Consider the following 22,592-nt stretch of genomic DNA (forward strand, 5'->3'; position numbering starts at 1 on the left):
TGTTGTTCTTTTTGTAATCAAGACAATGAAACAACTGACCATATATTTTTTTGACTGTAAATGTCCTAATGCATTCTGGGTAATCCTGCATATCAGGTTGTTTTGCAAATTTGACATTCATTCTGGCCTAAAAATAGAATCTTTCATTTGATATACCTGATAAAAAATTACAGTCATTATCAACTCAATTTTAATGACTGGAAGATTTTGTATACACAAAAATAGATCATTAAAAACTAGAACAAATTTTCACAGTTTTCATAAAGAACTGTGCTTCTATTTTTCTTCTCCAAACTGTATGGAGGGCAATACATACAGCGGGGCAATACACCAGGAATCGTTAGGGGTGAGAGAGGAGCATCATTAAACAATTCAGAGAATACAGAGAAACCTGAGAATGCAGGGGGCAATGCTGAAAATCCACACTGAATGGCTGTGACCTTTGACCCTTCAGGCAGCAGTGCATTAAGAACTGCATTGAAAACCCACATCATCAATTCAACTTGTATATAATACTTGTATTTTTAGGCGCTTTTACAGAGACAAACCCAACAATTCCATATGAGCAAGTGGCAGCAGTGGAAAAACCCTAACCCTTTTAAAAGGAAGAAATCTGCAGAATCAGGCTCAGAGGGGGCCGCTTTCTGCTCTTCCAGTTTGGGTACTTCCAGGTACTCTGGTGTCCTCCCATAATCCAAAAAGCATGGGTCCTAAAACAAGACTCCGTACCCCCCAGGCACCATGCTGTGTGGCTGCCTGCCAGTGGGTCAGTTTTTGTAAGGAAACTTCTCCTCTGGGGACTAATAGGGGACTAATAAATAAAATAAAAGCAATAATATTTTTTACATGACAAAATATTTCCGTGTACAATCATGTTGGATCTTAAATAGTATTTGTAATTTGAAACCGAACTAGGTAACTCCTAACTAGGCATAACAAAAGCTATTAGATGGGTCTCTTGGAGAAAGACAATTGTTGATCACAGATGTTTCTACCTATTTATTATGACTTGCTTCAATTCATCTAATGAAATAATACCTTTATACATATTACAACTCTACTACTACTGAACTATCACTACCACCACTACTACTACTACCACACAAACTAATGCCACTATACACAGCACTACGTCCACTACTGTAATGATATCTTAAAAATATTCCATGTAAAAGCTTTTAATTTGACTGCAGTTCAAAGCTCGCGCGCTGTGCTCGCGTCACGTGACCGTACCAGGAAGTGTCAGAAGGCCGGTTGCTGTTTACGAGGCTGCGGGGAAACGCTGTTTTCGTTAGTCCTGTATGTGTTTGTGTTCTGAGGAAACATGACAGACATCCTGGCTCGGATTAAAAACAGTGTCGCGGGGAAGCAGAAGACGGCCGTGGCTCAGGGTGACTTGCAGAAGTGGGGTTTAAGAGGTACCAACTCGCCTCGTTCATTCACTTCTACTCGAACGAAGTCTCGTGTTTTTCTTTGGTCGAAGTTGACCCACTTTTACACTCTTTTTGTAGTCCTGAGATTATTTCCTGGTTGTCGATGTCTCTCCTGTCTTCTTCACGTGTGGACGCTTGATTCTTCGGGCGTCCTGAGCTGACCCGTGTCCTCCGGCCGCAGGGATCCAGCTGAGAGCCTACCAGCTGGATGGAGTGCGGTGGTTCACCCAGTGCCTCGACAGCCAGCACGGATCCATCCTGGGAGATGAGATGGGTTTGGGAAAAACCTGCCAGGTGTTCACTTTTTCTTGTACTGCACTATATTACTCCGCGGTCCTGTTCCATGCGGATGCATGTGGGACACCCCGGTCCACTCCTGGTTTAAATACATGATGGTACTATAGTATTTGTGTCTGATCCTGTGGCTCTGTCATGGTTGGAGGAACAAGAACTTTAAACCTGGATGGGTCAGGACTAGAAGACACTGTTCCCAAGTGTCAAAGTTCATACCTGCTTGATTTATGAGCGTTAAGAGTGAATTGTGTTGTTATCATGGCGCCAGTGGCTTTGGCTTGTCTTATTCAGAAAGTCTGCTCAGATTTGATCCATTTTGAGGAGCTGCACTTTATTTTCTCTGCTTCAGCTTTGGGATTAAAAGGGGATTCCTCTTCAGATCAAGAACCTGTCTATCACTTTGATTGTGAAATTGGCTTTATTATATAACATCCGGGTTCCCAGCACAGAGCAACTGATATGTTTGCATTAGTAGGTGTTTGTATGTGTGTAGTATATGTGGAAATCTGGTGCAGAGAAAACAATGTAAAGTTGATTCAATGAAGAAGCCTCAACATTTAATTAGACCTTAGTTAAATCTTCTTGGTGTACTTCTACACGCTTTCCAATAGATACTTCATACTGTCACTTGTAGGACTTGCTCTCTACTCGACACGTGACTTTTTATGACATTGGGATAATCGTCCATTCCTGCGCGTTACGTTTATAGACGAGCAGCTTCCCTTCCTCATAGTATTACATGAAATACTGGGAGCATGTTATCACAGCTGGCAACAACCTCTCCTCATTACTGAGAGAATTATTCTGAGTTTGAAACTAGGTGTTTATGCAGTAAATGCATGATGGTGTAAAAGCTCTAACGTTAAGGAGCATCCATGAAGTACTTTGAGAAGTAATTTTCCTGATTGATCCCCTCAGACTATCTCTCTGCTCGTGTACATTTCTGGAGCTCTTGGGAAGAAGGGCCCGTTTCTGGTGCTGAGCCCACTGTCTGTCCTGGAGAACTGGAGGAAGGAGCTGGAATGGTACAGACTGCTACATACTACATACTACATACTACATACTACATACTGGTCCTGACTCTGGTGATGAAGTGTTCATGGGAAACTCTCTCCTGTGTGTCTGCAGCTTCGCCCCCTCTCTGAAGGTACTGTGCTACAAAGGAGACAAGGAGAGACGAGCTGAGCTTCAGAGGGAAACCAACACACTGGACTTCCAGGTTCTGCTCACGACATACGAGGTCTGTCGCTCCTCTGCAGTACAAAGTCTCCTCAATGGTCATATGTACTGAGTCACATGTTTTTTTGTTTTGTGCTGAAATGTTCCCAGCTGTGTCTCAAAGACGCTTCATTCTTGAAACGGTGAGTAAAAACATTCGTTCTCCAGCACAATCAGCAGGGTGACAGAGTGGCATGTAGCCTTTGAGTCACTCCATTGACATTCTTTCATTTCCTGTAGACTTATTCCAAACTAAGCTGTAACTACAGGGGGGGGGGGGGGGGGGTTCAGAGGGGGGGAAACAGGACCCTCGGTATCTAAAGTATTAAAAAATCAGATTGAGCTCATCGACTGTGTCCACAGACCCGTCCATTCTTCTGTCTCTCAGTGGGTCTGTCTCTAGCCTGTGGTGGCCGTCATGCCACTCCAAACCTTTCTCTTATTGTTCTGCTGCAGCTTCCTCCTATAAGTGTGTACTTACAAGTAACTTTACTCCACTTATCAAACCTAATCTATGTGCTAATATTGAACTTTCTGTGTTGTCTCATACGCAGCAGTGTTTTTTAATGGGATTATATTTGTTGGTTTGTTACCATTGTAACCCGTTTCTCCTTGTTGGATCAGCACTCAGTCGCTCTGCTCCTCAGGTGGAAGTGGAAGGTGCTTGTGGTGGACGAAGCTCACAGACTGAAAAACCAGAACTCGCTGTTGCACGTAACTTTGACTCAGGTGCCAAGCTGCGTTTTTCTTTGCTCCCTCATTTCTTCCGCTCTTGTATCACATCTCTGCTTTTATTTTTGCCCTATTTTCTGTGTGCGTTTAGTTTTCAGTTGGTTTCCGAGTCCTGCTGACAGGGACTCCCATTCAGAACAATATCCAGGAGCTCTACTCGCTGCTGAACTTCATTCAGCCAGACATCTTCACAGCAGATGATGCTGACGGCTTCGTCAAGGCTTACTCACAAGTACAAAGTCAGCCTGCTCTGGGTATGATACGTTTCCGTTACAGGACAAAGTGCCATTGGTAGATCGTTGCATGTTTACAGATTCAGAAAAGATGAAAAATATAATCTACTGTTTGCATAAATAAAGGAGTTGTAGGAAGTTTGTAAAGCCCTACAGGAAAACTTTAGGAAATTCCAGAGTAACTCAGATTCAATCAGTTTGATTTTCCTTGTTTTTGTTTGTAGCTGCTGAGCTTCAGAGCATCCTGGAGCCTTTCCTGCTACGTAGAGTGAAGTCGGAGGTGGCTGTCGACCTGCCCAAGAAGACAGAGCTGGTGGTGTATCACGGCATGTCAGCGCTGCAGAAGAAATATTACAAAGCTGTTCTGACCAAGGATCTGGGTGAGACTTTGCCATGTATCCTACCAGAATGCTTCCTGGTGGTTGCCGTTAGCCACCCCTTATCTAATAAACTCTGCCTCCAGAGGCTTTTGGAAATGAGCAGGGCAACAGGAACCGGCTGCTGAACATCTTGATGAATCTAAGAAAGTGTGTTGACCATCCGTACCTTTTTGATGGTAAGACGTTTGATTAATAAACAAGTTAGTTTGACTATTGTAAATGGGGCCTGTAGTAGTTAAATAGTGTCTCACTATTTAATGTTTCGATCCCTGTTTGTTTTCCAGGAGTGGAACCTGAACCTTTTGAGATGGGCGAGCATCTTGTTGAAGCAAGTGGAAAACTCTGCCTTCTGGACAGCCTGCTGACCCTCCTGCACAAAGGGTGGGCACGCTTCCTTGTTGTCTGTCTCCATCTGTTGGTGACGAACCTCCATTGCACTCACTTAAGTTTTCTAAACTCCTCCAACCAAGACCAGATATGTGCAACTTTCAACACCTAAAGTGCTGCTTTTGTCATTTTCCACCAGATAAAATTTAATTGGAGCCACAAAACATGTTTGATCTTTAAAATGACAAAGGTTGTGTAGTTTTTCTACGAATACAAGAACCAGTTCTGTTGCGTTTCTGAACTTCCATATCTACAAGTGAGGATTGTAGAAATTTTATGACTTTTTTTTTTTAATTTTCAATTTTTTTTAAAGCTATTTTAGCTTTTTTTTGTGTTTTAAGTTGTTTTACAGGTTTTTTTTTGTCTTTTTAGTTGTCTCCTCCCCACCTTTTATTTTGAATTGATCTATTTCTGTAGTTTTACTTTGTTCATTTTAACAGTTTTAACCTTTTAGTCTATTTAGTCCTTCAGTTCTTTAGTCACATTTTGCTTAAAAGAGTTATTTTGAAAATGATTCTGGTGATAAAAATGGACAGTGCAGTGATTGACAGTGTCCTGTTATCACTATCAAATAGTGTTGTGTTATTTTGTTTTGTGTGCGAATGAAGGGGCCATCGGGTTCTGCTGTTCTCCCAGATGACGAGGATGTTGGATATTCTTCAGGACTACATGGAGTATCGAGGTGAACGGGATCGACTAAATGCACATCCTAAATGTGGTGTGGTGTGGTGTGGTTCCGTTTGTCCGATTTCAGGGCAGAAGTTCACTCTTAAGTTGCAGTTGGATGAAGTGTAGACGGCTGCTGTGACGTTTATCCTGTAACACATTTTACAACGCTGCTGTCTGCTCACGATTATTTTACCTGCTAGTAACTCAAACAAAATTTCATAATTGTATAAAGGAGTTAAAACTGCTGCAACAATTCTTTACTTACGCACCTCAGTTATAATCTGCTTCGTATAACCACTCAGTGCTTCTGACGGCCGTTTACAATTAAACTTCCACCAAACTGCACAAGATGTGTGCAGTCTGTCCAACTTCCTTTCTTTTTTTTTAATCAAACCAGGTTTGCTTCTGAGCCCAACTTCCAACAGAATCACATTAATTTTCACCACTTCTAATGTGACCACTGTGAAGTTGAAGTGCTTAAACGAAACTGATGTACCTCAGCATGAGCTCTTCATATGTAAATATGCAACAGGTTCTCCTTGGTGTTCAAAAGCCTTCAAACCAAACGTACTGCTGATTATGAGCTTCAATTTTGAAAAATTAAAAACACTGTATTCAAAATATAAAAAAACTGTATGAAAAGTTTTTTCACTTTACATATAATTTTGGTTCAGCTCTGGAATTCTTTTGATAAGATCCTTCATTTTACACAAAATGGAAGCCCCGCCCCCTCGCCAGAACAGGGCCAAAAGTTTGAACCTGAAAAAATACTTTCTGAAAGTGAAAGAAAGTTTTAAAAGTGAAACCTAAAAAAAGGATTTGAATGTGAAAAAAATAAGATCTTAATCTGAAAACATGAAACCTGCAACTGAAAAAACAACACTGACATTTAAAAAAATAGATTTAAGAGTGAAACATGAATATAAAGGATTTTATCAAAAGAATTCCAGAGCTGAATCAAAATTACATGTAAGGTGAAAAATCTTTTCATACACTTATTTTTATTTTGAATACAGTGTTTTTAATTTTTAAAAATTGGAGATGAAACCTTGAACATTCAGATTCAAAATATTTTTTTTCAATCCCATATTTTTTTGAAATGAACAAACCCTTTGACCTGATCGAGCTCCGTAGTTTTCATTTGAAACATCAAAAGAACGCGTGAACACGTCTTATATTCACTTTTGATGTTCGGTGGCCATACGAGTCTTTGGCCCGCATCCTGACGGTGCAGCAGAGCGTGTAATAATGGGATGTTTGTACTGATCTGAAGCTTTTCTCTTCAGGTCACAGCTATGAACGTCTGGATGGGTCCGTCCGCGGGGAGGAGCGCAATCTGGCAGTGAAGAACTTCAGCAGCAAAGATATCTTTGTTTTCCTCCTCAGCACTAAAGCAGGTGTGAGCAGGAACTGTTGTCACATGTGAAACCATCTTCGGTATCGTTAGCAAGTTGGTATTACGATTGAATATCTGAACCAAATCCGAGACCAACATGTCAAATCGGGGATGTTCACTGTTTCTTTATTGCACCAATAATCGTACGCCCACTGCCGGTGACTTTAAGACACGTTAAGCATGAAAATAACTTTATTTATACTGTTTGAAGTGCTTTAAAAGTATAAAACTGCTGCAGACGTTTGCTGCTCAGGTTGCGCTTTGCAAAACCTCTGCTTATCTGAATCAGCAGCAGTGTTCATAAAAGTAAGAGAGGAAAGGGGAGTGATCCCGCAGAGATAAGAGCTGCTGCAGAGTGAACCCTGAGTTAATGCAACCAGCGGTTTTCTTTCTCGTATAAAGATAGGGAGAAGGAAGTCTTGTTTCCTGCCACAGTTTAGCTGCTTCGGTAAAATATATAAATGCTCTGATCCCCGGTGTATCTACTATATTGAACATATAAAAGTTCATGCTGTTTGCAGTTATTGTGCTTTGCCTCTGTGGCCTTATATGTTGAAGCCCTGCCAGTTACCATGTTAAACCAACAGATTGCTTTGTTGTTAGAATATTTACAAACGTAAACCTGGGACAGTCCTTTCACCCGGAGATCTTCTCTGGTTTGTCATTGTCTCTCTTCTCTGGTTCTTACATCTACTGGTCACAGCAGAGCGCCTCCATCGATGGCTCCGGTTCCTCCTGAGACGTTTGTCCTGTTGGAAGGCAAACTGAGTTGAATGTAACTGACCTGTTTTTGCAGGTGGAGTGGGTTTGAACCTTACTGCCGCTGACACCGTCATCTTCGTGGACAGTGATTTCAACCCTCAAAATGACCTTCAAGCTGCAGCACGCTGCCATCGGATTGGTCAGACCAGGTGACACTGTGTTGCACTGCGATAGTCTTTGTCCCTCAGGCTGGTCAGTTTTGTCGGCACGCAGGCGACAACTGATGAACCACTCATCCAGTGCGGTGTGGGTGGGGTGGTTTCTGCAGAGAGGTGATTCAGAGCGTGATCGTCTGGTCAGCCGCCCTCACTGAGGCCACGGTTTTATTTTTCGCCCTCTATCCCGTCCTGAAGAAAAGCGATGGTGGTTTCACTCAGGCCAAACTGACTGAATGTCTTTGCAGGACGTTGGGTTCATGTTGTACTGAATTCTGACTTCATGTCTGGAGCAGTTCTTCGTCTACAAAGATACACACTCATAAAGGTTTTTAGTGCTTCTGCAACGCTCCTGACTCCTGATCAATTTTCTCAGATTTCCCCCAGCTGGATGTTCACTCCCCCCGGCTGGCTCAGTTGGTAGAGCATGAGACTCACAATCTCAGGGTAGAGGGTTCGTGTCCCACGCCGGGCGCCACCTTCCCGTGGGCTCACCACCTGCAGGAAGGTTCTTAAGTGGTGCGATGTGATCTGGGTGACGGTGCTCAGACTGTCACCCCCGCGAACCGGAAATGGATAAGCGGAAGAAAATGAATGAATGAATGAATGTTCACTCCTGATAATAATCTGTCATTAGAGAGGTTGCGTCTTCTCGTGTTTCCTCCGCAGTGTTTTCTGTGCAGCAGTTTGACAGGAGGACCTCAGTCCTTCAGTCTGATCTGTTTCCATCATGTGGGCTCCAATCTGAGCTGTCGTAGTTTTAGGTCCTTCAGTCTTCCACCATTCTGACCAACTCTTTCTCCAAAAGTGGCTTTTTGAAGATTAGGGCAGAAAGTCTCGCTGTTGATAAAGCTCACATAACGTTTTAGCTCCGTATTAAAATATCTTAATGAATGCTAAAGATATGACCAGCAAAGTGCAAAACTTTATTAATCACAAATGATTGTACTTCATCTAAAATATGGCCTGTCCTGCAGTATTTAGTTTTCTTGGTAATAGATTTGCATTATCGCATATTTATTGTCATGGCAAAATAATAATATTCTAGAAAGTGTATTTCCTCACACTGTGCATTCATGCGCTGCATGTCAACATATCTGGCCAATCAGATGGTCCCTGGACTGTGTTGACAACAGATTGAATTTCACTTGATGTAGTTACCATTACATTACACACCGTGACAAAAGCCCCAAAGCACAAAAAATCAAGACAAAAAAAAGAAACTTTGCTGGTGGAAACTGCAGACGCACTTGTTAATATTAACAAAACCAACAACAAAGATCAAACTCTTTGTTTTATCAGGGTCAAACTGCTGATGGAAACCAAACCTGTCTGTGCTGCATGTGAGCAGTTAACAGGAATACTACACCGAGTGAAAACATCTCAAAATGCTTATTGGATCAACCTTTCTGTAAAACTCCGTCTCATCGATCATTAAACCTTTAGAGTGAATAAACAGGTTTTTTTTCTCTGTTTTCAACACACTTCTGTGACAAATAAATGAAATAAGATCTGAGCTGGCGGGACAAACCAGGACCTGTAGCGGCCGTCAATATAAACAGAGAGAAATCAAACAAGAGAGATCCTTAAAAAAAATAGTAGGACTTAACATGATGTGAGCCGAATCAGGATCTGCAGCTTTAATTAATAATAGAACATATAAACAAATAAATGATGTCTCGGTGGACTTAACCCTGGTTTGACTGTACTTTAATTCCAGGCCTGTGAAAGTGATCCGCCTCCTGGCCAGAGACACGGTGGAGGAGATCATGTACTCCAGAGCCGTGTCCAAGCTGCAACTCACCAACACGGTTATTGAAGAAGGACGCTTCTCTTTACTGGACCAGGCTCAGTCAGCCGCGGCAGGACTGCAGGTCTGTGGACGTTCAGTCTGTCCCTCTGGCTGTCTCCTCTACTTCTGCTCACATGTTCTGTCTCACACAGCTGAGTGAGATCCTGAAGTTTGGTGTCGACAAGCTTCTGTCATCAGAGGAGAGCTCCATACAGGAAATCAAACTGGAGAAGATCCTGGGCTCGTCGCGTGACGGCCACTGGGTGGATGATGAAGAACCGACTCCACTCAGAGAGGAAGAAGAGGAGGAGGAGGAGGACGAGGACGAGGACGAGGACGCAGAACTGGAGGGGCAGAGTGTGTTTTCTCACAGGATCCTGTTTGACCTGTTAATCACTGTGGGCTGTTCTGTGTTTAATGTGGTTAGAGAGCAACACGTGAGCTTGGTGTGAGTGCAGCTGGAACCAGGTTGTTACTGGAAAGTTCTCGCTTCTACTTTTGGTTCTCAGTCTGCGAAATTGAACCACGTGTCAAAAGGAGATTTCAGACGGTGGCCTCTTATTCACGTCTGTTAGAGTGAAGTGAAGGTGCAAATGTGTCATAGCCTTTATTTCTCGGCTTTATTTGGGTCGTAAGGTCACCACCCGGTTTTAACAGGCACGTTGTCATAACAGGGAGAGAAGAAATACTTTGAACAACTTTTACTGAAACAGATTAAACAAAAATGAAACCAGCAGCTGATATTCGATGACTCAGCAACGTGACCCGTGTGTTAATCGCAATGTTTAACTCCCAATAGTGTAGGGGACCAGACGACAGGGAACCAGTTTGTGATGTGATGCAAAGTGAACAAAGATGCTTTAAAACTCCCCGTTTCAAAAATGAAATGTATAATTTCAAAGAAAAAGATTTGAATTTTATCACATTTCATGGACTTGATGGTTTTTAAACATTTCATCGGTCACTTTGATTTTTAAACCTCACGTGTCCACAGATAATAATAATAATAATAATAATAATAATAATAATAATAGCGATTCACCAGCTGGTGCATCTTCGGCCACTGTAGACAACCTTTTAGGCTTCAAGTAGCTTTTGTTCCAGTGAGGACAACAAATACATCCTACTTGAAGTGTGAGGAGTGGCTCTGCTTGCCTGGCTCCCTGCTGGGCCGGGAGGGACAAAGGTCTGAGAGGCCTACCAGGCCGACTCTGTATTCATGTTGGAGCAGCCCAGGAAGGATTTGTTTAATCAGGTAGGGTGGAGAAGAGTGCTGCACTGACTCAGGCTCAGTAACCTGAATTGGCCGTTAAAATGAGATGTTTTGTCATATTTGGTGTTTTCTAACACCCTGGAGACGTTGAGGTTGAAGTAAACGCTGATTTTTGATCTCCTTCTCATTCTAAGGATTTTAGACACTATTTTGTGTTGTTTTTTTTGTCCGTCTTTGCTTTTATATACATTTTTATGTCCTAACCAGATTCACTGATCATGCTGTCCCTTCCTTTTAGACCACATGTACTACTTTGAAGGGAAAGACTACAGTAAAGACCCCAGCACCGACGACCAGAAGAGCTTCCAACGATTGTTGGAAGAGCAGCTGGCCGAGTTTCAGAAGGCTGCAGGAGAGGGACGAGCTCTACGACACAAAACTGGAGTAAGACTCGGTCACTTTCATTTACAACTGATATAAACGTGTTGTAGGTGTTTTCCAACTGAACTGCACTCTTACAGCGTCATACTAAACAGAGATACAATCCTCACAAGATGCAGTTCCCAGGTTTCTTTGCTATTTTCCAGTAACAATGTGACATCTTAGGTTGAGTGCCTTTAGACACAAGGTGCCTTTGTTCCACTTTAAGAAACACATTGTTCTGTGCAGGAAATGTTCCTTTAAGTTCTGGCTCATCACCATAGTGTCATACCTGAAGAATGAGATCAACTTTATTGAAATGACCACACAAACTAGAAAAACTCTGGTATAAGCATTTGTTTCAGGTCTGATATTAAAAGTAAAAAATGTATTATTCTGCAAATATTCCAGTTGCTTGGCGTGTAAAAAAAAAAAAAAAAAAAAAAAGTATTTTTTCATCTGGTCTAACACAACATGCACAGTCATGCCCCCAGTCCACAAGGGCTGGTTAAAAAAAACAAAAAGCATCCTGTGGTATTTTGCAACAAGCTGCAGTTCAGATTTCATTCGGAATGAGAGTGGTTGCAAAGGTTTCCTTTTTCAAAAGAAGCTCTACTTTCATATCACTGTCCTTGTATCATCTAAACTCAAAACCTCCCAGTTATAGTCACATTCTACTGATCTTGTTTAAGCTCTGGCCTTTATAACACAATATGTCCACATGTACTTTTGATATTCCAGGTTCATCAGACCATTCTTCACTTTAAAAATCAGATTATGTCTGAAAGGAACTTGAAAACCATTAGTATTTTATAAAAATGTCAAATCTCTATGATGGAAGTCAAGCTCAGTTTCTTAAGCTTCTTTCCTTTACACAGACATTTAATGAAAGCATGAGAAGCCGCAGCTGATCAGAGTCGAGGACAGGCTGTTGGCATGATGCCAGTATATTGTGTCTGTTGTGAATGTGGACAACCTCATTACCCTGAACCACTAAACGTTCACACCTTCCTTCTGCCAGTCTGACAGCAATCCATTGCAAGCTTTGTATTTTTGTACCGAAATGAAAGCTGTGTTCATTAAAAGAGGTGTTCTTTTCTGCTTCCAGGTGTCTCTGTCCGTAGCCCTGGGCGTTCCCTCCAGGAAGAGGAAACCTCTGACTGATGCAGAGCTGGAACTGAGGCGGCAGAGGAGAGAAGAGGCTGCAGCCAAGAGAGCCAAACTCCAGGAGGACCTGGAGAAGAAGAAGCAAGAGCAGAAATATAAGAAAAAGTTAAGAAGCATCTCCTTTGGAACTCCGTCTTTCTCCCGTTTGAGGTTGGACAGCGTTTGGTTTATTGATGTTCATTGTGCAGAATTGCATGGTGGGAGTCCTGCGGCTACAAGTCATTGAGCCTGCAGCCTGTGGAGAGTGATGAAGAAGAGGAGGAGGACGAGGAGGACGACACCAGCACATGTTCCTCAGACTCTGACAGAACAGATATCCAATATGTTTTGGGGGATGTTACTCATCCTCACACCGCTCAGGGAGATGCTATAATCGTCCACTGTGTTGGTGAGCGCTCTATTAAAAGACCACCTTGCTTGGAGGATTGATAAACAAATGTATTTATAAGATCTAACGTGTTTGTTTTGATTTGTAGATGACTCGGGCCGTTGGGGCAGGGGCGGCCTGTTCACTGCGCTGGAGGTGAGATCCGATGAGCCACGAAAGCAGTACGAGTTAGCCGGCAAGATGAAAGGTCCTTTCACTTCCTCTTCCTGTTTGGTGTCTCGCTTACTAAAGCAACAAAATGTAACACGCAATTTATTGCAGATTTAGGTCTTGGAAACGTGCTGCTTTTCCCCATTGATGACAAACAGTCCAGGTTGAATGGCGAAGACAAGGTAAGAGTAAAGAAGGACAAGTCGTCCTGCTTGAACCTTCACACTGGATTAGATGCAGTGAAATTAAAAAAGATTTGTCTTTGAAATGACGATAAAACACTGAACTGCTTTGATTTCCTCCCCGTCACCAGTTGGCCCTCATTGTGGCGCAGCAACGGGACAAAGCCAACAACCTGTCGGGGATCTGCTTAACGGCTCTGGATGACGGCCTGAAGAAGATTTCTGCTGCAGCTAAGCGAGACAACGGTACGGTTCAGCCCGAGCTTTACATAAAGAAGCAAAGCACGCGGCGCCAATACTCTGCAGCTCCACTCCAGTAACTAGTTATTTTAACAAAGTTTATTGCAGTATTAATATTACTCTACTCTGTGAGCTTGTTACTCAGTACTTCAGTTACCAGTTACTTCAAACCATAGTTGGTAAAGTAACTAACTCTTTAATGAAGCTCCCTGTTGCGAACGCCACATCCTGGTTATGAAGGATGTGTGACACAGAGGCATATCGGGGGCAACAGGAGCCGATGTAGATTACGCTGAAATTAGATTGACGAGATTACACACAGGACGTTGGTGTTGCTGGTTTGCACAAACATTTTGTGATTACAATTTGTGATTTAAAAGTGAATTTCTTTCAGTTTATAGTATATATTGAATACAGACTTCATAGTGCATTCCAATAGATGAAGAGAAAACAATCTTAGGTTATGAGAATATTTGACAAAATGTCCAAAATCAAACAAGAAGAAACATTTATAAAGCAGAAACGAAATCCGTTTGTTGTCTGTAGTTAAATTTTCTCACTGCTAAAGAGCAAAATGTTGTTTAAAAGCATCAGAATTAACTGGTTTAGAGGATCTGAGGTGTTCACCTTCCTCTATTTGTAAGGAGATGCTAAAAGATGCTTCTTGGACATGAAACTCGATGAGAGAAGCGTGTGAAGGATGAAAACAGCAGCAGGACACGGGGATGGTTGAGCTGGAAGACTGTGACTCCTTCATTTCGGCCTGTAGCAAACACCGAACCACACCGGACCCCATGGGTGTCAGAGACGCTCCTCAGACGTTCTGAGTTCAGGATCTATGAGAACACATAAAACTAAAGCCGAGCTCTTTGCAGGGGAAGTGCATCACTTTGTTTATAAGCAACCAAACGCAATACTCATGTGGAACAGGGCGGTGGTATCATCATGCTGTAGAGCTGCTCTGGTACTCCACCCACCACTGGAGCCAACATATGAAAGGAATAATTACATCAAATCATTACAGGAGGTTTTAGATGGAAATTTGAGAGCCAGTTTCATAAGACGGCAGTTTGAGATGGAGCTCTGTGGGAATGTGGCGTCCAGCTGCACCAGGGAAAAGTGTGACGGTGGTTTGTGATAATCCTGACTGAATTCAACAAAATCTTTAGACCAAGCTGAAAATTACCACTATAAAATGAACTACAGACTTAATGGAGGTTCGATTTATCAAACCAGCTGCAGACAGGCACAAACTGGTCTTACTTACATCCATCCATCGTGTATGATGCTCCATCCTGTGCAGGGCGGAGGAGCCGGTCCCAGCTCACTGTAGGCGAGAGCAGGATTCACCTGGACAGTCTCCAAGTCCATCACAGGACAAACACACACACAGACAGACAGACAGACAGACAGACAGACACACACACACTCACATCGAGGGCCAAAGTAGAATCGCCAGTTAAGCTCACTTGCATGTTTTTGGACTGTGGGAGGAAACCCATGGACACACAGAGGACATGCAAACTGCACACAGAAAGGCCTGGTGGGTATTTGAACCCACAACCTTCTTGCTGTGAGGCGAGACCGCGATAACTTCCTCTATAGGAACATTTACATTTTAGTGACGGTTTCCATTAATTATAAAAAAAGATATGTTCTGGTTCCTAAAGAGTGAACCTTTATGTCTTTTGTCTTTATTTAATTGGCTTTGGACATTTATTAGAGGAGAACTGAGCTCTGCAGGATGTGCAGCAGGTCACCATTAACGGTCAGGTTCACTCTCGTCTAATATTTCTTGGTCTTTATGTCCTCGAAGCCAGCGTTCACCTCCCACGTATCGGTCACTCCACCAAAGGCTTCAACTGGTACGGCACCGAGAGGCTCATCAGGAAGCACCTGGCGTCCCGAGGCATCCCCACCTTCATGTACCTTCCACTCTTGTCAACGTCTGAACTTTGAAAAGCAGCGACGGTGAGAAGAAGAGTCTTCTGAAAATCTTTTCTTTAACCTCACTGACAGATACTACCACAGCAGAGCGCTCAAGAAAACGGCCACACCTCAGACATCCACCTCTGCTGCCTGGGCTTCGGCTTCCTCCGCCGACCCCGAGACGAAGCCGTCCGACAGGCAGAGCGACGAGGCGGGAGCAGAAGCTCCGGGTCCTTCTGCTCAGACTCGGCGCTGCAGCTCAGCAGAACTCCCCAGCTTCATGAAGGGAGTGCGCGTGTTTTTCTACAACTTGCCTGCATCCGAGAGGAAAAGGCTGGCCCGCTACCTCGTCACATATCCTTTCAGGCGGCTCAGCGTTCCAGCTGAATGTACCGGGCGGCGCCAGGTGTGGTCAGGCCCGTTTCACTGTTACTGATGACTGTCAGAATGAAGGCGCAGCTCCTTAACTGAAGCACACGTACGATGGTGATGAGGAGGAGATCATGAGTCAGGAGGTCACCCACATCGTAGCGGAGGTGGAGAGTACCATCCACTCACAGGTTCGTATCACCGGTGGTAATCTGACCCATGGTAATCTGACCCTAATCTTTGACACATGAGCGAGAAAGAGAAACTAAAATCTTCTGCACTTTGACTGAAATAGAAACAGTTTCTTTACGTTAATCTTTTATCTGGCAGGTTTTCATGTTTAGTCACATCTTTTGATGTTATCTTCTAAACTAATGGTGCAATGAAAGGCGTTATCACCTGATATTCTCACGCATCCCGTCTGGTTGGTAGAGCATCAGACTCACAATCTCTAGGTAGAGGGTTCATGTCCCACGCCGTACACCACCTTCCTGTGGGCTCACCACCTGCAGGAAGGTTCTTAATATGTGCAATGTGATCTGGGTGACGGTGCTCAGACTAAGCAGGAGAAAATGGATGGATGGAACATCAAACAAATAGTCTGACTCTTCTTCATACAGCGACTTCCTCTCAGGACAGGACACGATTGACTGGTATGGATGTTGGGCGAGTGTTAACTGGAACTGTCAATCATGATCGTAGAGCATGGCGAGAGCGTAGCAGTCCGTTGCTTACGTGAATAATAAAAGTAAAAAACGATAGTAAAGCTGTCAGCAAACATCTGTGCCCCAGAGCAACGCATCCCGGAGATTTTAAATAAAATACAGGCTCATTTGTAAATCTCATGGGGTTCAAAGTTTACTAGGTTAGCCACTAACCTCTAAATTCAACAGAAGTGGGTTTATGATATTCGCCTCCTGTACAGGGAAGAAACACAGGATTTAAAAATGCGTGCATGATGAAATCATTTGTAACTGATTAATCCACATTGTGTCTACCAATAACCCTAACCCCAACCCATCAGTTCTTAACATAACACATTAAATTACAATGCACCACAGTCTGCGTTCAAATTGTTGTTTTTTTAAATTGGGGTTTAAAATGTTGAACTTTTGTTTAGTTTTCTTTATATTTGTGAGGTCGAGTTTAAAACCAATGTGGTCAACATTGAATGGTGATGCCCACTGTTAGATCAGTGAATCTCCCAAACATGGCGAGTCGACACACGGCTTGTTTTGGGCTTCAGCCTTTCAGAGTTTGCGTGTAGTTTTTCTCCAGATACTCCGGTTTCCTCCCACGGTCCAGAAACAGGCGATTCTGTGTGAATGTGTGTGTCAGTCCCTCTGTATCTGCCCTGTGACTGACTGGAGACCTGTCCAGTGTGTACACTGCCTTCAACACTTATATGTTAACCAAATATGCTCCAGACTCCGGACACTATCTTCTGCTCTGGATGACCCTAACCCAAGTATATGTGCTAATCGATTCTCTTTGGCTTGGAGCTTATTTAGTTTGGTTTACATTTTAGGTGTATATTGATAATTACAGCATAACCATCTTTCTTACTTGTAGAAAACCTAGGAACCTCCTTTGTGGGAAAAAGAAGCGATTCCACATGAGCAAGCATGCATCACAGCAGGAAGGAAAAACTCCCGTTTAACGGGAAGAATCCTGCAGAACCAGGCTCAGGTGGAGACTTTCTGCTGTTCTGGTTGAGGTTGGAGGATAGAAGGAGAGAAACAGGAAAGGACAGAGACACAAACCAGGATATATCAGATATTAGGCAGAGAGAGAGAAACAGTGACATGTCATAGTGACACATGGTGAGTGAGAAAAGAAAAAAGCTCAGTGTCGGCCCTCCAGCAGCCTAAACCTCCAGCAGCTTCACTAGAAAATGATCCAGGGTGTTCTGAACCAGCCCAAACTGTAAGCTTCATTAAATAGAAAAGTCTTAACCTTCAAAGTAGAGACTGAGTCAGGCTCCCTAACTGAAACTGGGATCTGGTTCCACCTGAGAGGAGCCTGACAGCTGAAAGCTCCGCCTCCATTCTACTGGTAGAAAACCTAGGAACCTCCAGTAAGCAGCACTCTTGCTGGGTTATGTGGGACGAACAGTTCTTTAAGATATGATGGAGCCTGGTTGTTAAAAGAAGGATTTTAAATTCTATTCCTGATTGAACAGGAAGCCAATGAAGTGAAGCTGATATTGGAGTGTTGTGGTCTCCTGCTGCTTCCTGTCAGGACTCTCGCTGCAGCATTTTGAAGGAACTTTTTAAAGAGGAATTTGAACACCCTGCTAATCGAGAATTACAATAATCTAGGAGAAACAAATGCACGGATCAATTTCTCAGCATCACAGTGAAGCAAGATGTTTGTGACTGGAGTGAGATGACACGGGTGAAAGAAAGCAGCCCTGCAGACTTGTTCAATGTCAGAGATACGTTTTTCCACAGTCGTGCTGAAGGACAAAGTCATATTATGTAATATGACTTTATGTCTGGATCGCTGGTCTCATAACAAGGCACATCATCTCAGTAGAGCAGTAACACATTTAAGAGGTTTTTTTTTATAGATTTGTAAAGATTCTATAGACATTTTTGTCACTTATTTGTATTTATCGTTGATAGAATACTACTTTATATGACTTTGTTTTATTTCTGTGGTTTGTGTTAACCAGGAGCTCCAGGATCTAGTATCCGAGTACACGCAGGCTGTCCCTGTGGAGACGGCCTGGCTGGAAGCGTGCTTCTCCAAACAGAGAAGAGTCAACACGGCGCACTTCCTGCATGTGCTGAGATAACGCTGCTTTTTAATGCTGTTTCTTAACACTGCTTCGTCATAAACCTGAATGAGCTCTGCTTCATAAAAGGCTATACAACATATATCAAAAACGGTTCATGAACCTGTATTTAAAATGAAATTAGTCAATAAACAAACCTTTTATCTCTGCTGGAGCGCCATGTTGGCTCTTGTCTTGGTTTGAAAGATCAAGAAAACAATAATAATGTTGATCTTTTGGTTTGATATTGGGTTTCTCATTAAAAGGCTTTGACCTGACGATGTGGTCTGAGGTTATTATTTTGCTGATTTGTTGCTGTAAAATGGATTCAGAACAGAATGAGTAAAGAAAACATTTCATCGCAAAGTGACAATCGTTTAAGTAAAACTTAAGCTGAATCAAGTGGTTGTTAAATTATAATCACCCCTAAATTCATTATGTCTTAGATTATCTTTGTTATAATAATAAAGGTACAAAAACACTAAAACAATACAGATACAAATATTAATAATTTTGTACTCGGTCTCTCAATCATTATATTTGTGAAATCACCAAACTAATGATAAATGAAGTAATAATGGCAAACTCCTATACTTATTGTAGTGTTATATATAGCTCACAAACAATTTATATGGTTAAAAAAGCTCAAATGTCTTAAGATTGGTAAAGTAGGAAAAACTAAAATATCTCAAGAAGCCTGAAAGTCTAATAGTTAAATAATAAACAACTTAAATTGCCATAACAACTCAGACTGCGACAAAGAACATCTGAAATAACTATAGTGTCTACAGTAAATCTGCTAACTACAGAAATAACAACAAAGCTAGAACAGCGGAAACGGTTAAAACAAAAAGAAGCTAAAATTGCTAGAATGGCAAACAGGAAAAATAAAACAACTTTCATGACTAAAAGTGCTAAAACAGCTTAAGTTTTACATCTATAAGAAACTTTATCAAAACAAAAAGAAAAAAACTGATAAACTGCAAAGAAAGAGAGTCTTGGAACTTCTTATTTCCAAAGATGGGGGAGGCAGGAACCAGGGACAAAAGGGCCCTGATCCAGGAGGAAGTACTGAGCCTGGAGGAAGTTCTGATCCAGGAAGAAGTACTGATCCAGGAAGGAAGTACTGAGCGTGGACGGAAGTTCTGATCCAGGAGGAAGTACTGATCCAGGAAAGAAGTACTGAGGATGGAAAGAAGTACTGATCCAGGAGGAAGTACTGAGCGTGGAGGAAGTACTGATCCAGGAGGAAGTTCTGAACCAGAAGTAAGTACTGATCCAGGAGGGAGTACTGATCCAGGAAGGAAGTACTGATCCAGGAGGAAGAAGGACAAGGATCTAGAACTTTTCTTTTTTTTTTTTTATGTACCGACACATGAAAAAATAACAAAAACATTAAGAGAAAAAAAAATTACAGCAAGAAAAAACAAAACAATAATAACAAAAAAGAAAGACGAGTAAGGGAGGATATAATACCTTTATAGACACTTGAAGGCTTTTAAACAGAGAAGTACAATGTGCAGAAAACATCCATTCCAACTTCACTACATAACTAAAGGTCCAGTTTATCCTTCAACTAGAGCTTCTTCTAGATCACCAGTATGAATGAACTCCAATAGATTCTCCCGTATCCTAGAGAATTCAGTAGTTTCTTTCCTAATTACATAAGTTAGTTTCTCATAAACTGGACAGGAAGTTACATTTCTCAACCAGAAGCCAATCGTGGGGGCGGCGACACTCTTCCAACACAGAGCGATTGACCCCCTCGCTTGCAATAGGCAGAGGTCAATCATTATCCTTTCCCTGTTTTCCAGTGCACAATCCAGTGGGTAAATACTGAGAATACATAATTTAGGACAGAAAGGAACAGAAACGGACATAATCCAGGATATATATTGCCCTAATAACCTCCAGAATGTTTTAATTTCCTCACATTCCCACAAGCAATGTAGTAAAGTACCTTTATGGTCCTTACATTTACTGCATGTGTCAGGGATGTTAGGGTTGAATTGATTTAGTTTCTCAGGAGTTATATAAATCCTCATAATCCAATTATATTAAATTAAGCTTAATCTCGTATGAATAGTCTGTGTTTGTGCCTTGGAAAAGTCAACTTCTGATATATCCTCCTGCAGGTCTTACGTCCACTCCTGTCTTGTGCTCTCGTCATTCTCTTTGTGACCTTCTTCCAATCTGCGGTACATTTGAGAGACCAGCCTTTTCCCCTGGCGGTTCTGTGTGGCAGAAACAGGTGGTTGTTTTCTGTTCTTCAAGTGCGAATAAATAAAACTTCTAAATTGTAAGTATTTGAAGAAGTGATTTTGTGGAATGTCATATTTCTTCTTCAGCTCCTCGGAGGACATTAGATTGCCATCTTCATGTAGATCCATAATTTTCCGTATACCCTTATTAAACCATAATTTCAATCCCAGGTCTTTTTTTGCTGGACTAAAATTGACGTTTCTCCATATCGGCACATAACAGGACATCTCAGGGGTATCCTCTATATATTCCTGCACCTCAAACCAGATACTAAAGGTGTTAAAGACAAAGGGATTAGTTACATCGTTCTTTAGCTTTTTAACGGAGCCGAGTATAAAAGGGATCCAGAGAGAGTTTCCCCCTTTGAAGATGAAAGCTCAGTCTGGACCCAGGGTGGTTTATGTTCTCCAGCAAACCAAAACACTGCTGCTCACATTTGCGCAGCCCAATAGTACCACTGAAGGGTTGGAAGGTGTAATCCCCCTCTGCCGTATGGCAAATATACAAGAGAGAGTCTCAGTCTGGGCTTCCTGTTTTTCCAAATAAAAGTTCTGATTAAGTTTTTTTATTCTTTTGAAGAAGTTTAGAGGGGGAGCGAAAGGAATTGACTAAAAAAAAAAAGGAATTTAGGAAGTATAATGATTTTGATTGTGTTTATTTGTCTAATTATGGACAGAGGTAGGGTTGACCATCTAGTGATGTCTTAGTCCGTTTAGGCTCGTAGTTAATTGAACTGAGCTGTTTTATCAACAGAGTTATTATGATACCAAGGTAGACAAAGCCGTCTACTGCATTTGCATTTGGATGAACTACCTTCGGATTCCTTCTCTCCTGTTCGTTTGAAAACATAATATGAGACTTATTCATATTCACCTCAAAGCCAGAGAAGCCACTGACCAGATTAATCAGCTCTAACAGGGCTGGTATTGATTTAGCAAGCTCTGATATGAACAAGATAGAATCGTCCGCATATAATGCAAGGCGATGTTCCTGCTCATTTATTCTGATACCACTGACCAATGGGTGTGATCTTGTTGCTTTTGCAAGGGGTTCAATAGAAATTACACAGAGAAGCGGTGAAATTGAAGAACCTTGTCAAACTCCACGAAATAACTTAAACAGTAAAGAGATCAGATCATCGGTACAAACAGATGCAGAGGAGTCAGGATTAAGGATATCAATCCATTTGCAAAAATATTCTCCAAATCCAAACCGCCTAAGAACCTCAAGCAGATAAGGCCACGATACTTGGTCAAACGCCCGTTGTGCATGAAGTGATAATATAGCCCTATCTGAGGACCCCTCATTCCTATCAATGATGTTTAGGACTCTTCCAACTGTTGGGGTTTAAAACTGATCAAAAAAAGAAAATGCAGGTGGCGCCAGGACAAGGTACCAAAGACACTCGCCAACATGGGCGAGATGCACAAAACACCAACCACATGGGAAAACACCAACGCTGATCAGATTCATTAAGGAGTGAGAAAAGCCACCGACCACAACAAGAACCAGCCATCATGGGAAATGAAGGCAGAACCGGAGGAAAGCTGCAGTTCCACCAGGTCGTCCAGACGACGCTGAAGCCCAGAAGATTATCCTCATTGAACTCACAGCCCCCTGGGAAGAGCGGGGATCAGGTTCTCCAAATACAAGCAGCTCTTAATGGACAGCAGGGGAAAGGATGGCAGGAGTGGCTGTTCCTGACTAGTCAGTGTGGAGGGTTCTCTCCCTGACTAGTCAGTGTGGAGGGTTCTCTTCCTGACCAGTCAGTGTGGAGGGTTCTCTTCCTGACCAGTCATTGTGGAGGGTTCTCTCCCTGACTAGTCAGTGTGGAGGGTTCTCTTCCTGACTAGTCAGTGTGGAGGGTTCTCTTCCTGACTAGTCAGTGTGGAGGGTTCTCTTCCTGACCAGTCAGTGTGGAGGGTTCTCTCCCTGACTAGTCAGTGTGGAGGGTTCTCTTCCTGACTAGTCAGTGTGGAGGGTTCTCTTCCTGACCAGTCATTGTGGAGGGTTCTCTTCCTGACTAGTCAGTGTGGAGGGTT

At 42.4% G+C, this 22,592-nt stretch overlaps 1 protein-coding gene across 3 annotated transcripts; it reads left to right on the top strand.

The window, feature by feature from the left end:
* The first annotated feature begins 1,221 nt into the window (after positions 1-1,221).
* On the top strand, positions 1,222-18,567 carry chd1l (chromodomain helicase DNA binding protein 1-like). Of its 3 annotated transcripts, XM_080474293.1 has the most exons (25): positions 1,222-1,418; positions 1,615-1,727; positions 2,646-2,752; positions 2,856-2,967; positions 3,057-3,088; positions 3,593-3,674; positions 3,769-3,931; positions 4,135-4,290; positions 4,374-4,466; positions 4,575-4,671; positions 5,286-5,359; positions 6,633-6,743; positions 7,539-7,653; positions 9,380-9,533; positions 9,604-9,808; positions 10,963-11,108; positions 12,193-12,356; positions 12,440-12,639; positions 12,728-12,826; positions 12,901-12,971; positions 13,103-13,217; positions 15,028-15,136; positions 15,231-15,491; positions 15,616-15,700; positions 18,187-18,441. In XM_080474293.1, the coding sequence occupies exons 1-25, from the start codon at positions 1,325-1,327 to the stop codon at positions 18,307-18,309; spliced, it is 3,081 nt and encodes a 1,026-aa protein (XP_080330419.1). In that variant the 5' UTR covers positions 1,222-1,324; the 3' UTR covers positions 18,310-18,441. The 3 variants fall into 3 exon arrangements, 2 of the variants coding, with proteins under 2 accessions (XP_080330419.1, XP_080330420.1); XR_013935764.1 differs by lacking the exon at positions 18,187-18,441 and having other exon boundaries at positions 15,032-15,136; positions 15,616-15,677; XM_080474294.1 differs by lacking the exons at positions 1,222-1,418; positions 1,615-1,727; positions 2,646-2,752 and having other exon boundaries at positions 2,903-3,088; positions 15,231-15,489; positions 15,614-15,700; positions 18,187-18,567.
* The last annotated feature ends 4,025 nt before the right edge of the window (positions 18,568-22,592 follow it).

Source organism: Lipophrys pholis (genome assembly GCF_963383615.2).
Source record: "Lipophrys pholis genome assembly, chromosome: 10".
In the NCBI taxonomy this organism is placed as follows: Eukaryota; Metazoa; Chordata; class Actinopteri; order Blenniiformes; family Blenniidae; genus Lipophrys; species Lipophrys pholis.